Source organism: Notolabrus celidotus, chromosome 14, assembly GCF_009762535.1.
Source record: "Notolabrus celidotus isolate fNotCel1 chromosome 14, fNotCel1.pri, whole genome shotgun sequence".
Classification (NCBI taxonomy): Eukaryota; Metazoa; Chordata; class Actinopteri; order Labriformes; family Labridae; genus Notolabrus; species Notolabrus celidotus.
In genome coordinates this window covers 23,704,532-23,718,079 of record NC_048285.1, presented here as the reverse complement: position 1 = coordinate 23,718,079, position 13,548 = coordinate 23,704,532, and the positions used below count along the sequence as shown (strand labels likewise).

Sequence of the window (13,548 nt, the reverse complement as noted above, 5' to 3'; positions counted from 1 at the left end):
TGTGTGAGGGAGGAGTGGGTGAGAGAAGGACAGAAGGTCTGAGAGAGATTGAGAGGGAGTTTCGAGAGAAAGAGATAGAGAGATGCAGAGGTAGAGAGTTGAGGGGGCTGTGTTTGGAAAGCGAGCGATCACGGTAAAAGCCAATTTTTTCGTACTTTTTTGGCTCTCCTCTCCAGACTGACGTATGAGTGCAACTCTGAAATTATGTAAGTCAGGCACGATTCAGCCAACCAAAACAAACCCTCATTACTGACAAAAAAAGCTTTCAACAAGGTGGAAAACAAATGTTTGAATACAAAATTAAGGACCATTGTGTGCATAAACAATATTGTCTTTTATGCACAGGAGTCAGTTTATTAGCCACATTTAGCTAATTAGCGCCACATTTATAAATGTAGAGATGTTAGAAATTATGAAAGTAATTGTGAGATGTGGGTTTTGCAGTCCATTGAGGTCATCACGGACATTACTGTCAAACATTTGGACCACAGTAAAATTCATATGGGCATTACAACATATATTACAATGCTGTTGGGTGAGTATTATGAAGACATTACTAAATAATGCAAATAAATTGTCAATAGCTTTGTCAGAATGTCTAACGCAGAGCCACTAAATGGGTCAAATGGAGGCTAAACAAGTATGGAAGGAAAAAAGTTTTCAGAGTTGTCAAATCACAGTTATACAATCTAATCTACAGAGCCACAAATAGATACATTTCCACTTTGTGATGCATCCTGTCGTCAGAAAGATATAATCAAAAAGAAGTTAAATTCCTCCAAGAAAACAAAGGCACGAGCCACCTGGAACAAGATCTTTACGACAGCTGTCGCACTCTCTTCGGTCACAGCAACCACAATAATCGACACAAATTAAAGTTTCTCATGGCTACTTTAGTTTCTCCTCTTTTCTTTTTTCTCTCTCTCGGCTCAAAATAGCTCGTAAGAACACACTCATCCTACATTACACTCAAATAGACTTTACACACCACGAGGCATTTTAAGATTAGTTGTGTCTGGCTGGGTTGAAAGAGAAAGAGTAGAAGAGGAAAAGCAGGAGATTGAGAGATAGACAGTGGGGTGGTGGAGGACGCATTAGTGCTAAGCACCAGCCGACACAGCACACTGTACAGAACTCACCCCCGGGCTTTCTCTGTCATTAGACACACAGATACTCGCTCTTATAAAGAGGGAGAGACACCATTAGCATATGCTCTTAAGTGTGTAATTAGGCTGTCCCCAAGCAGGTTTTAAACCATTGTACAGTTATCTGAACAGCACACACATTTATCTCAAGTAGAGCGTAAATGCCACCCAGTGCTGAGCAGTCCACTCTTTTATCTTCACGTTTGAATTTTTAATTTTTAACTAAATTGAAATGAAAATGTTTGTTTTATTCAATTGCGTTTGCCTTCAGAGATGAGCACTCTCCTTTCTGTTTTTTTCTCAATGCGTTGTAAGGTTAATTGTTCTTGCTTCTGGTGAGTCGAGATTCTGTGTGTAATTGAAGCGAAGCCATGCAGGTGGAGGTCTTACCAACAGCATCAGGGAGTAATAGGCCTCAGCAGGAGATGCAGCAAGGCAAAGACTTGGACTCACATTGCTTAGCAGTGCTGAATACCACAAGGGCTTACCTTTATGTTTCCCTGCTTAGTCTCCAGCATCATTCTGCTCCTCTAATCCTTGCAGGTGTCTTTGTGTTGAGGGGTTTTACTTCATTCTAAGTAAGAGACAAGGTTTCCATCCAACCTGTCTTTATCTGTTCTTTATTTCTGTCAGCCTCTGCCTGGAAATAAGTTGTAATACAAGGCCAGAGACAAAAGCCCAGTTTTTCTCCTCCATCTCTGCGCCGTTTTTCTTTCCTCCAGCTTTTTTTTTTTTTCGTATTGCTGCACCGCATGATATGAGTTCTCCACTGTGCCGGCTAGATTGAAGGCCGGATATGGGCTGGAAGTACAATTTGAGCTGCATTCTGGGGGCAATACCTGGCACAGCACACCATGCGCTTTACTGAACTGCACAATTCAGCCTGTCTCAGCGCTAATATTAGAAAAGTTCCTTCTGGCTCCATGTGCCAATCAGCTATCAGCTCTTTAGGAGGGATCCTCTCTGTGCTCCCTTTTTCACGCTTTCTGTCTCACTTTGCTCTCAGACCCTGTTTCACTTCCAGCCACAAGGATTTAACAGAGGAGTCTTGGTTTGCTTATTAATCACTCCTCTTTTTTTTTTTTTTACCACTCTGTTCTGTTTTAACTCTCTCTTCAAATAGACACGGATACATGCAGCAGAAGTGCGTACTCACATCGACTCACATGCTTGTGCTCACACAAACTCAAACTGTCAGACTCCCCCTCTGTAATTAGTTCATTTGCACTGTGTGTTGGACTAAGGCACTTTTTTATACATGTGCTATGTTAAAGGGCTCCTGTTATGAATAGCAGCTGACAGACTTAAAGGTCATTTCCTAGTTACCACATCTCCATCTCTACTCAGCAGACACAGGTCAGAGGAGCTTGGTGCTTTGTGCAAATACGTCTGACTCAGCTGAGTCTCAAATTAGGAGCATGAATAAGAATTTGCTCTTTTTTTTCTTTTTTTTTCGGGGGGCGAGAAAAGGAGTGTTATTTGAAAATGAGAAAATGCCATGCGTTTGCCTGGAGGGGATTGAATGTTTCTGTGGCAGAAAGCAGAGTGGAGCGAGAGTCAACGGTGCAATCAATTCTGCAGTTCGAGAAAAACTGTGAAAGTTGAAAAATGAAGAAAAGACGAATGGGGATTTTGACGCAGAAGACATGAAAGTATTCAAGCCATTACTCCTAAACTTTCCTCCTTCATCTGTTTTCCCATCCACGCCTTCTGACTCGTCGTGCTCCTTTGCTTACATCTCAAACAGATGTATTCTTATTGACCTTTACCTACATCTAACATTATCTCTGGGGCTTTTTTGTATGCACTGCAGCTCAATTCACACTTGTCGATATTTCTGATGGAACTCCGTCTTTAGGATTAGGCACAGGGGAGGGTCCACTCCCTCTGTGCAGATGTAGCCATGGATAGCATTGATCTGCGATAGCTAACCCCCTTAGCCCCTACTGCTCCTCTGCGTCTCCATTCTCCCATTGTTCATTTTTCCCCCTCCAGCTGTTTACATCCACTCCCTCCCTCCCTCTCTTTTAAGCATTTTCCAGAGTAAACACTTTCTCTCCCTGCCAATCTTCTTCCCCTCTTCTGCCTCTGTTCCCTCTCCTCTTCTTGCTTGTGTCTCCTCAGCCCCCCCCCCCCGCCTCTCTATTTTTGTCTTTACTTACTCTCTTTCTCCTTATCTCTGTATATCTGTGTCCTTCCCTCCTTTCTTTTTCCTCACCCACCCTCCTCCACCCTTATTTCTCATGTACACAGCCCCCCACACCTTACCCCTCCCCACCACCCTGTCTGCCAGCTATGTAGGCTACCTCCGTTGAGACCATGCTGGTGCAGGTTTTCTCTTTTTTTTTTCACACTCACCTAACCTCTCCCTCTTTTTCTCTCACTGCGTTTCTTCTCTTCTCACCTCGGTTCACTTCTTCCCCTGTTCTTCTGTTGGTGCCTCCTGGAACCAGTCTTCCCCCCTCCCCTCCTCTAAACCCTCCTCCCTCTCTTTCACTGCCTGCCTATGCATTCAGACCTTGTAGCTGTGGCTGTCTTTAGAGCTGTTGCAAATCAGGACAGATCTCTCCAACAGATGCTGGAGATCAGGTGGAGGGAGGCTCCTTCTGCACAAACCCCCGTTATCACGTATCCACATGCAGCGTGCAGCCGCAGATGTGCCCCGCCTGCCTAATAGGATCTCGATCTCTCGGCCCTTTTCTGCCTGGTTCTGTTTTTACACGCCTATTTGCACTCACTTACGGATGCACGCCTGAGCACAAATTTATACCTTCTCTCTCCAACAGGTGGGTCCAGATCGCTTGTCCACGCCTCTCTATCGACTGGGGCACAGCCTTCTCCAAACCCCTGCTGTCCCCATATGAGGTAAACACACACCTTTCTCGTTTTCACGGCGGGATCACAACTGTCACTCACTTAGCAGGGGAGTTGCATGCATTGCACACACACACATTTTTAAAGACCAATTGAATCAAAGTCTGTGTGTGAATTTCTAAAGGGCTCATCAAGGCCTGCTTGTCCCTCCTTCTTTTCTCTCCCTCCATCCTTTGCACATAAAAACACTCTAAACAGCATCGACAGGAGACTAGCCCCCCCTACTGGCTACGAGACCACACACACCCCTCCCTTCCCTTCCCATCCCCTCCCCTCTCCATGCAGCTGTCTTGTTTTTCTAAAAAAGGAGAGAAAGAGAGATAGATCGGACACCAGCCCATAAAGATCCATTTCAAAGCAAGTGTTTGTTTGTGTGCCGCTGCAGCTGCTGCAGCCACTTTGTGATGTGTTTGGCAGTTCTTTGTTATTATGTGTCCCTGCTGGTTAGCATTTGATGTCCACTATTAATTCATCCAATGACGAACAAAGATTTGCAACTGATTTGAATCCGTCTGAAATGGCTGCGAGGGGAATTGCCGTCAGGAATATCGACCCTTGATTTGAAATGGTTGCTGTTTCCCTCAGACTACACATCTTTATGCACCGCTTACACTTCAGAATGAGGCCATTGAGAATAATAATACCATTCACCTCAGCTGGAAAAGTGATGGCTATTTTGTATTGTTCCTGACAGAGGTCTATAAGTTTGAAATTCGCCCTGCGGTAATGAGGAAAGCTGCAATCCGTTTTCTCAGGTCGTTGCTTACTCTCCTCCGCCAGCTTTATGAGCATTCAAATCATTTGCAGCCTCACTCGTGTCTACGCGTGCTGTGGTTGCGATAGATCTTAATTCACCCTCATCTCATACCTATGAGTGCTATACGTCTCAGTGCATCGTTCCTCTTCACTGTGGCATTTACAATAAAGATGAAGAAGAGCGAGAGGGGAGGGTGGAGCGAGCCAGGAGTGTGGAGTGTGGAGGGTGGAGGGGGCCGAGGCATTTATTTTCAGTGCGTCTCATGTTATATTTATAGTCAATAAGACACACTTGGCTCTCCTGTCAGAGCAGGGATTAGCAGGGGAAGCTAGCTTCCACAGAGAGACGAGGAGAGCGGGGGTAAAAGCTAAAGAAATGAGAGGAGGGTGGAAGAAGGGCAGAGAAGAGGAGGAAATGAAGAGGAGTGTAGCAGAAGGATAAGGGAGAGGGGGGGACAAAACTATGAAAGATTTACTACAGTGTACAGTTTGTTTGTTTGTTTGTTTAGGAGGAAACACTTTGGAATTTAGTTGACTCATATACTCCATTTTCTATCGGACTCATATGACAAAGGGACGTTGTGTTATTATGTTGTTGTACCTGAAACATACACATATATAAATCATATAAGATCCACATTTTACCTGCTATGTTTGGTGCCTGTGTTAGTCTTATTAACTGAGATAAAGAAACTTCAAGGGCTTCTGTTCCTATCTGAATCATGTCCCTTTTGTCACTCTTATTTCTCCTTTGATCTAAACTCTCTCATGGTTTTAAATACATGTTTTTTACATCTTATTATATTCCATAAATTATCTGATTTCCCCCGCATTGTTTGAATCTGAAGCGAGCTCTCGGAGTATAAATAGACTGAAAGATTAAAAGTGCGTCTGATACAAATTAAGTATTTAGTTCCTTCATTCAGCTCCTTGTTTATTCTTCTGTTCAGTCATTCAGCTGCTCTATCTGTCATTCACAATCAATATTCACACACACTTCTCCTCCATATGGAGCAGTCTGCACTTATGTCACAGCACTGTCATGCCAGTGCTGTTGCTCTCCTGTAACAGCTGCTGTGTCGTGCCGTGCAGCTGCATAAGGATAACATGACAACTCTGCCTCTTATCTGAGATTAATATTATGACACCTGTCTCTTCTGTTGTTGTCTTGTCATCACGCAGTGCCTCCCTGCTGCTTGTTTCCCCAAAACATGCAAAATTCCAGATACAAACAGCAGAATAATGCACTGTAGCGTCTCATACAAGCATGAATCTGTTGCACTTTAAGGTTGCCGGGATTAATTATTTGCGATCTCACTATCTCGCAGGCAGCTGTAGCTTTGCAGGAGGTCAGCTGGAAGGAAGTCTACCCCATGGACTTCTACTCCAATCAGAGCCTGGGGCCGTGGACGCCCAACCACCCGGACAACCAGCCTGTGCGGCCCACTCGCAGACAGAACCAGGTGAGCCGGGGCGGGAGATAAAAGAGAGAATAATATTTGAGGGGAAATAGCAGAGTAGGGGAGGAATAGCTTGAAGAGTTAACCATCATTGTGTTGTTCAGCATGTGTTGGCTGGCTTTTATCAGGATGCTGCTACACTGACACCCAGTGGCACAATGAAAACAAGACATGCTTTGAGAAACATCTCTTCAAGGCGTGGTTTTAACCTTGACCTTGATGTGCAATATAAATAATTTGTTATAATTTTAAAGATGGATACTTATGCAGTTAATTGCTGTGTAAGAATACACTCTGCTGCATCCATAATGCCTTGAATTACCACTAATCTGTCTGAGGTAGGTACTGTCACTATTCCAAGTGTTAATGCTATCCAACCACCCGCCTGCAGAAACAAGGCTCCCAGCCAGCCCTTCCTCCCAAGCAGTGTGGGCAGGACCAGTGCGCCCCCTGTGGCTGTAAAGGAGAGTGACACGCCAGGACCAGTGCTGTGTGTGTGTGTGTGTGATTCGTCTCATTGCCTGCCGGGTGCCTTTGCCTCTGTAATGGCTGCAGGGAGGTCAAACCAGAGGAGGAGGCGGAGGAGGCGGAGGAGGACAGTGGGTATGTGTCCAGACAGTCTATCAACAGAGCAGTGCCAAAGCCAGAGGAAGCCCTCAGCCCGCTCCTCAAATGGATTACCAGCCATAAATAATCCCTCGTCTTACAGCACAGCAGTTCAAAACCCAAATTCATTGCTCTTATTCACGTTCTCCCTGCATGGGCTCTGAGCTCAAAATATGCATGCAACTGAGAGAATAGCTCGAGCGTTTATGAGCTCATTTGTCAAAAAAATTCCCCATGAAGGAGCTGCTCTCTGCTGTGCTGTGAAAAGGAGTTCTTCCTGCACAGGGGAAACATGTGGGCCTTTCTGTAATGGAGACGCGGCTCATGTTATTGTCGCGGGGAGAACGTGTGAGGTGACCTTGTGCACACAGTGTGGAATTGAAGTGTCTGTGGATGTGGGAGGCTTTAGTCAAACTTGTCCTTGGTTGAATTGCTGTATATAGTCAGACACTTGAGATGTTATCTTTATGATTGATTTAAAAGGTTGTATGAAGCACTTTGTTTGATGTACATTATGTTAGTTTTTACAAGATAATCCCACTGAAGTACGAGTGATGACAATGTAATGTATTATTACACAAACCTCCTCTGTCTTTTTTATTCAAATTCTAAAACATTAAATGAGTAACAGAGTTTTGTTTTCTGGAGGGTTTCGATAAGCAAATGCAGAAATGTTTTTAAAGCTGAAAGGGGGATGAGTTCCTAGATGTGTGCAGCCCTAGTCACGACTGCTCTCCATCCTCATTATTTATTGATGGCACATTCTGTCAATAAATATATAAATAAATAAATGAACACTATTGCTGTTCACCCGCCACAGCAGAAACCTGATTGACAGCAGCGCAGCACGGCGTCGGCTGATCCTGACAACTTGTGAACCTCCCCCAGGTTGCCGCGCACTCTCTCAGGTGGGTATCATATTCTGTGAGGTTTTCTTGTTTCTGATCTACCAGGTAGATCCGTCCTCTGTTTTTTTTTTCCAACATCGCATCTCCTTGGCAACAGAAGCCAGCGTGAGGCTGCATATCCAGCCAGATGTCCGCCATTCTCAGGATGTGTCTCACGTGTCCAAGTAGTTGCTGTTATTTTGAAGAGCTCGGTGCTCGTTACACTAAAGTGTGTGATGCAGAGCGGGCAGGAATAAATTATTGGGCAGCAGAGCTCCCTGGAAGCTGATATTTGATTTATTTTCTGGTGCTCTCTGTTAGGCGAAGAGTAGATTCATAAATTCTCTTTTTTCTATCTGAAGTATTCCGTTTTTAATCTCATAGCCTAACGATTAGTTCTGCTTTTAATATTAATTACTTGCTGATATGAACATCAGTAGAAGAGAATGTTTCTCAGATGAAATCCTGGCTAACAGACATACCTTATGTGGGACACAGTTTGAATTTAAACCATTTGATTTTGAACTAATATATAGTTCAATATGGTTGAATAAGTCATACGAGACACTTGTTACACCATCCACTATGCAATATAAATAGAGGTTAGAGTACTATGATGAATGCTAACCACAGTATAGTGTTGTCTCAATCAAAGCTGCTAATATACTTACAGATAATCATTGTGTTATTAATATTAACATCATCACACTCATTCGTATTGTTAATTGTTGATCTAAATCCCTCACATTTATATGGATTGTTCATTGACAACAGGTAATCACCAATGTATTCAGGTTGAAAGTAACAATATATCACTACTCTACACTGTCTACATACATAATAATGAAATTATATCAAACATTCAATACATGACATACATTAATTAGGCTGTTAAGTAGCTTTTCTCAACTCCTTTATTTCAAAATGATCAAATAAAGAAATTCAGAATATGCAAGTGAGTAATCATAAAGATTCAGGGTGTCTGATAAGTTATCAACTCTGGTTAGCAAATGAACAGGAACTAAATAAACCAGAGTGTGGGTCGGGTCCCCCTGGAGGATCGCAAGACACAAATGGGGGGGTTGTGTCTTCCGGAATGTTTTTTTTTTTTTTTTTAATTATCCAAAAATAGTACATTTTACCCATTATGTTAAAAAAAATATCAACAAAAATAGTAGCTAAACTTGAAATACAACCTTGAAAACAGAAAATGTAATGAGTTTTCTGCCTTTCTTTTTGCCAGATAACTTCTTAGTTTAGGGTTAGTGAACAGTTAGTTATCAAAAGCATCAGGAGCAGTAGGTTAATTCATAACAGCACAGGAAACACAGCCACATGCTCATGGAGGTAGGCAGATTATATGTAGACTAGCTAAATGAAGCCACATTACATCACTTTAAGGGACAGTGGGGGTTGCGAGTCTTTGGCACCGATATTTTGGAGGTCGTGGGCTGAAAAGTTTGGGAACACCTGAAATAGTCAACACTGAAAATCAAAAGGATGCAGGTAATATTTCACTTTTACCCAACATATTCAATAATCCTTATCCATCGTTATAACCTGTGCCATTTGATAACATGACACCTAGCAACATGAGAGTTGCATCTTCCTTATTGATAGTAATGTTAGCTAGCTAATGGATCTGCAAGCTAGCTAAGGGTAGTGAAAGATGGTAGCTAGGACTAAGTTGATTGCTAACTTACTTATGACTGTCACTATCTATTTAGCCACAACTTGTGGGGCTGTTAATGTTAAAAGTAGTTAACTGCATTATTATAATCCCTGTACAGTTCTTCAGTCTGTAACCTTTGATAGTTGAGCATGTTTTATAAAATGCTTAAAGAGTTATAGGAAGGAAGGTCAGTTGAGAAGGCTTACACCAGAAGTGTAGATGCTAGGCCTGACTAGTGTTTGAATATAGTGATCATATAGGTTAGACACATGCAACAGGTAAATGGACAGATGTTGCCTGTGACATTCGTTAGCCTGCCATTATATCACTTAACCAAATGCTGAAATAATGAAACATAAATAGATTACTCCTATGATGTGTTTTTTTATCATTTGATAACCTGTGCTAAAATGTTTTGAAAGTTGGATATCATACAAGTTCCTACATTTTGGCAGGGCGAGACCATAGACTGTATACATATGGACGTAGTACCCGTGACGTCACCCATCTGTTTCTGAATCGTCGTTGGCAGCCATATTGCTGCTGTCGAGCGATTGTGATGTAAAGAGGCAGAGTTTGAGCCTCCTAGCCAACAGCTACAGTGTTCCCGCCTTCAATCAAATCAGCTGTGCCTCTCATTGGAAGACTCGTAATCTCAATATCTTCGAAATTGCCGTGTTAGAAAAAAATTCACCCCCCCCCCCCCCCGTACAGTGTGTGCCGATCAAGAAATGAGCTATCCAGACTACACTCATCTTTTGTACCAGGCTGTAAACATGTTTATTTCTGCTGTAAAGATCGTCTTTTTTGAATTGGTGTATATGTGGTTTCCGGTACCTCCGGAGCCAGCCTCAAGCAGATCCTCGATGAACTGTAGTTTTTAGCACTTCTGCATTGGACTCGTATTTTTAGACTGGAGGTTGCTGCTTGGGCGTGACACAACTACTTTCAATCCTGACTTTTTGTTGAAGTTTTGAGTCAGTAAATAAATGTACCAGCTAATTCGTTACAAACTTCATAGGAAAATGAATGTCCAAACTTAGCTAGGAAGAGGATTATTGCTTTTGTAATTTTTTATCACATGGATGTCAACCTCTAAGTTATATTATGTTATTTCACTGTGAAATATGGCTCCATGACCTTCCCGCTTCACATTTAATATATACTGTTTAGTTTCTGATTAATTTGGAATCTGATTCTCTACCACAATTTGCACGCAGCAACAAAACATTATGACCTTCCCTTAGCCTGACCTCAGAAGAAAAGACTGTTTGAATATGATGAACTGCTCCCGATTGTGAAAAACTGAAGAGAAGTAAAACAGTGGAGGAGCACCAAACTTCCTGAAGTTAATAAGAGCACATTTCTGCCTAGATGGATGAAACCATTATGGCTAAAAAGCTGCGCATGGTAAATAGATTCGGTTTGTTGAAAAACACAAACAGAAGAGTAAGACAGCAAAATTAATGAGGCTCACATTCAGAAATGTGTTTTAACTTTGTCAGCGCCATAAAACTTCACCTAAAAGTTAATATTTTTCAAAATAATGAAATAAAATAAACTCCAGTGGCCTATTTACAAGGAGAAATGCTCAAATTGGGTTTATAGCAACCACATTTATTACCTTGTCATAAACTGAGGACAGCCAGTGGAACACAAAAACAACACACACAAACACTGACACTTGTGCACAGAAGGAAAAACAAATGCCTGCATACGCGCATACATAAAAAGGGTGTGCATACACTTACAGATATATAGGCTACACTAAAATATTTAAGTCCTTTGTAAGCATTTTTCTGTTTGAATCTGTTTTTCTTTCCTTTTTATCTGATTATCACTTGACCGTTGGGAAATGTTGTCTCCATAACATTCATACCAATAAGGCATATTGAATTAGTTTAAAATGAGTCATATAAGCCTCAGTCTGTCTTGTTTTCTCTTAGATTTATTACCAACTGTGACTACTGCACAGTGACCACTAGGTGGCACTGTTTGCATAGTTAATCAGCAGTCCAGTGAAGCATTGAAATCATACTTTTCACTATTCTGGGCATGGCAGCATGTTAAGGAGTGCAGAGTGAAAAAGCCACCACACCTAAGGTACTGTGGGTGCAGTTCTTTCCAGATGTGGTAGGAAATTGACTCCCAATCTTTGTACTGAGCATGTCTGCCTCTATATGTCCTCTACCATCAGTACCTTGAGGGCAGAGGCTGACTCACATAATTTGAGACATTTGTTAAAGGTGTCTGCAGATTCTTCATGTGTATGCCTGTGTGTAACATTACAGGTGCTCATGATATGGACATACTCTTAACTGCATGGTCATCTTGGTTGCTCTAGCATTTAGCCTATAGCAGTGAGCAGCGGATGTACCTGGAAGGTCATCAGCTAATGCACCTTAAACAAGCACACTACAGAAAAAAATCCAGAGGAGTTAAGCGAAAGAACATCAGTTGCTGTGAGCTGTTTATCCTGTTGATTTTTTATGTTTCTGTAGTGTTGTGTTCTACCTGGTGATGTCAGCAGCACCTGCGATGCATTTAGTTTAACACTGGCTGGGGAAAGGCTGAGTCACAGCAGCTTCTCACAGTCCCCTCCTCTCTTTTACCGTCACTTCATGCATATCAATCCACTTTATATATACCTCTCACTCAGTAAACACATTACCCCAAGCTTTCATCAAAGTGCATGGCATTTAATCGCTTCTCCTCTGTGTCTTATACCTGCACTTTTCTGCCCAAAAGGCATGGGTGGGAAAGAGACAGAAGTTTTGAAATATCTTTCATGACTCATGGCGCTACAACAAAAATAAACAGAAGAGGAGGAGATATTTGCAAGTTTGTTTTTGAACTCATTTTTTTTTTTTTTATTCCTATCAGTGTTTTTTGAGGAAGAGTGAGTCTTTAAAATAGTCACATGTGACCGGGGCTGTGCCAGTGAGGTGAGGAGAGAGGCAGTGGAGGACATTTATAAGATAAAAACATGACGCAACAAGTCTGCCTCTCTTTTTTTAAAGCTTTAAGAATTTAAGCACACTTAAGACTAATTTGGTTTAACTCGCCTGTACTTAACATCTGTCAAGACACAATAGGTGGGTGAGAAACTATTTGGGGGAAAGACAGAATGAATGAAAATCAACGCTCAGCTTGAGAGGAATGCTGTTTTAAGTATTTATTTGAGTGTGCCATGGCTACAATAATGAGTGTCTTGTGTGACAGTGCATTTGCAAATGTAGTTTCAGACAAAGGGCCTAAGGAGAGGAGCTGCATTTTGTCAGCGGACAAGGTGTTCATGCATAGATTGGACATTTCAGTGACATGTTCTGCAGAGCATGCATACAAATGAACAGAAAGTCTGTCATATTTTACAATACATGTAGCCTGCAAAAGTTGCCTGTCCTTAAGTAAACAAGGCTCACAGATACAGCAGTTCTCTTGTCATGTTTCCACCTTTGTCTAAAAAAAGGAAGAGAAAAAGAAGACAAGACATCTACGCATGTATTAAAAAGCAACAGGTCCCCTAAGAAAGGAAGAGAGAGCCCTCCACTCTGTCCACCGCCTGTTTTATTCATGTTCCTACTGGTCTATTTCCAAGTGATTCATTGATTCAGTTAGGATTAGCAGAATCCTATAACCGCTGAAATTAGCAGCATTGTGTTTAACAAGCCCTTGATCTGCATCCCTGTGGAAATTCGAACAATAAATGATTATGTCTAGAGGCGGCTGACTCTGAGCGTGTGTGGGAGAGAAGAAGCCTGGGCGGCCAAACAAGAATGTGAAGGAAGGTTGCAAGAAGGTTGAATAAGAGTCTTTAGTGGAAAAGAAAAAAATAAGTGGTGTAAAGAGATGACTAATTCTGCGTGGGAGGTCAGCCTGTCCCTGATCATCCGGCCAACAGCCTCCCCAGCACAGGGCTGCTGTCACAAAGTCACCTTCCTCCTCTACCCACTCGGTCCTGATGGGGATTGTCAGTGTTTTCCTCTGATGCTGGGATCAGCTGTTTCTGATTTAAGTATTCTAGATTTGAAAATGCAGAATGGTGGGAGAATGGTGGCTGGGTGGAAAACACAGTTTGAATTTAATTTGTTGCTTTACTTGAAGGTTTTAGTGTCTTTTATTTTTAGTATGAAGACCATTCAAACCCA

General features: G+C 42.1%; 1 protein-coding gene across 1 annotated transcript in view; it reads left to right on the top strand.

Moving 5' to 3' along the window:
* Window positions 1–7,474, top strand: part of dph1 (diphthamide biosynthesis 1) — a 70,716-nt gene extending 63,242 nt beyond the window's left edge. Inside the window, exons 10-12 of the mRNA XM_034701679.1 lie at window positions 3,932–4,010; window positions 6,104–6,238; window positions 6,627–7,474. Coding sequence (XP_034557570.1) covers window positions 3,932–4,010; window positions 6,104–6,238; window positions 6,627–6,707 — 295 coding nt within the window. The 3' untranslated portion in view covers window positions 6,708–7,474. The remainder of the gene's footprint in view (window positions 1–3,931; window positions 4,011–6,103; window positions 6,239–6,626) is intronic.
* The last annotated feature ends 6,074 nt before the right edge of the window (window positions 7,475–13,548 follow it).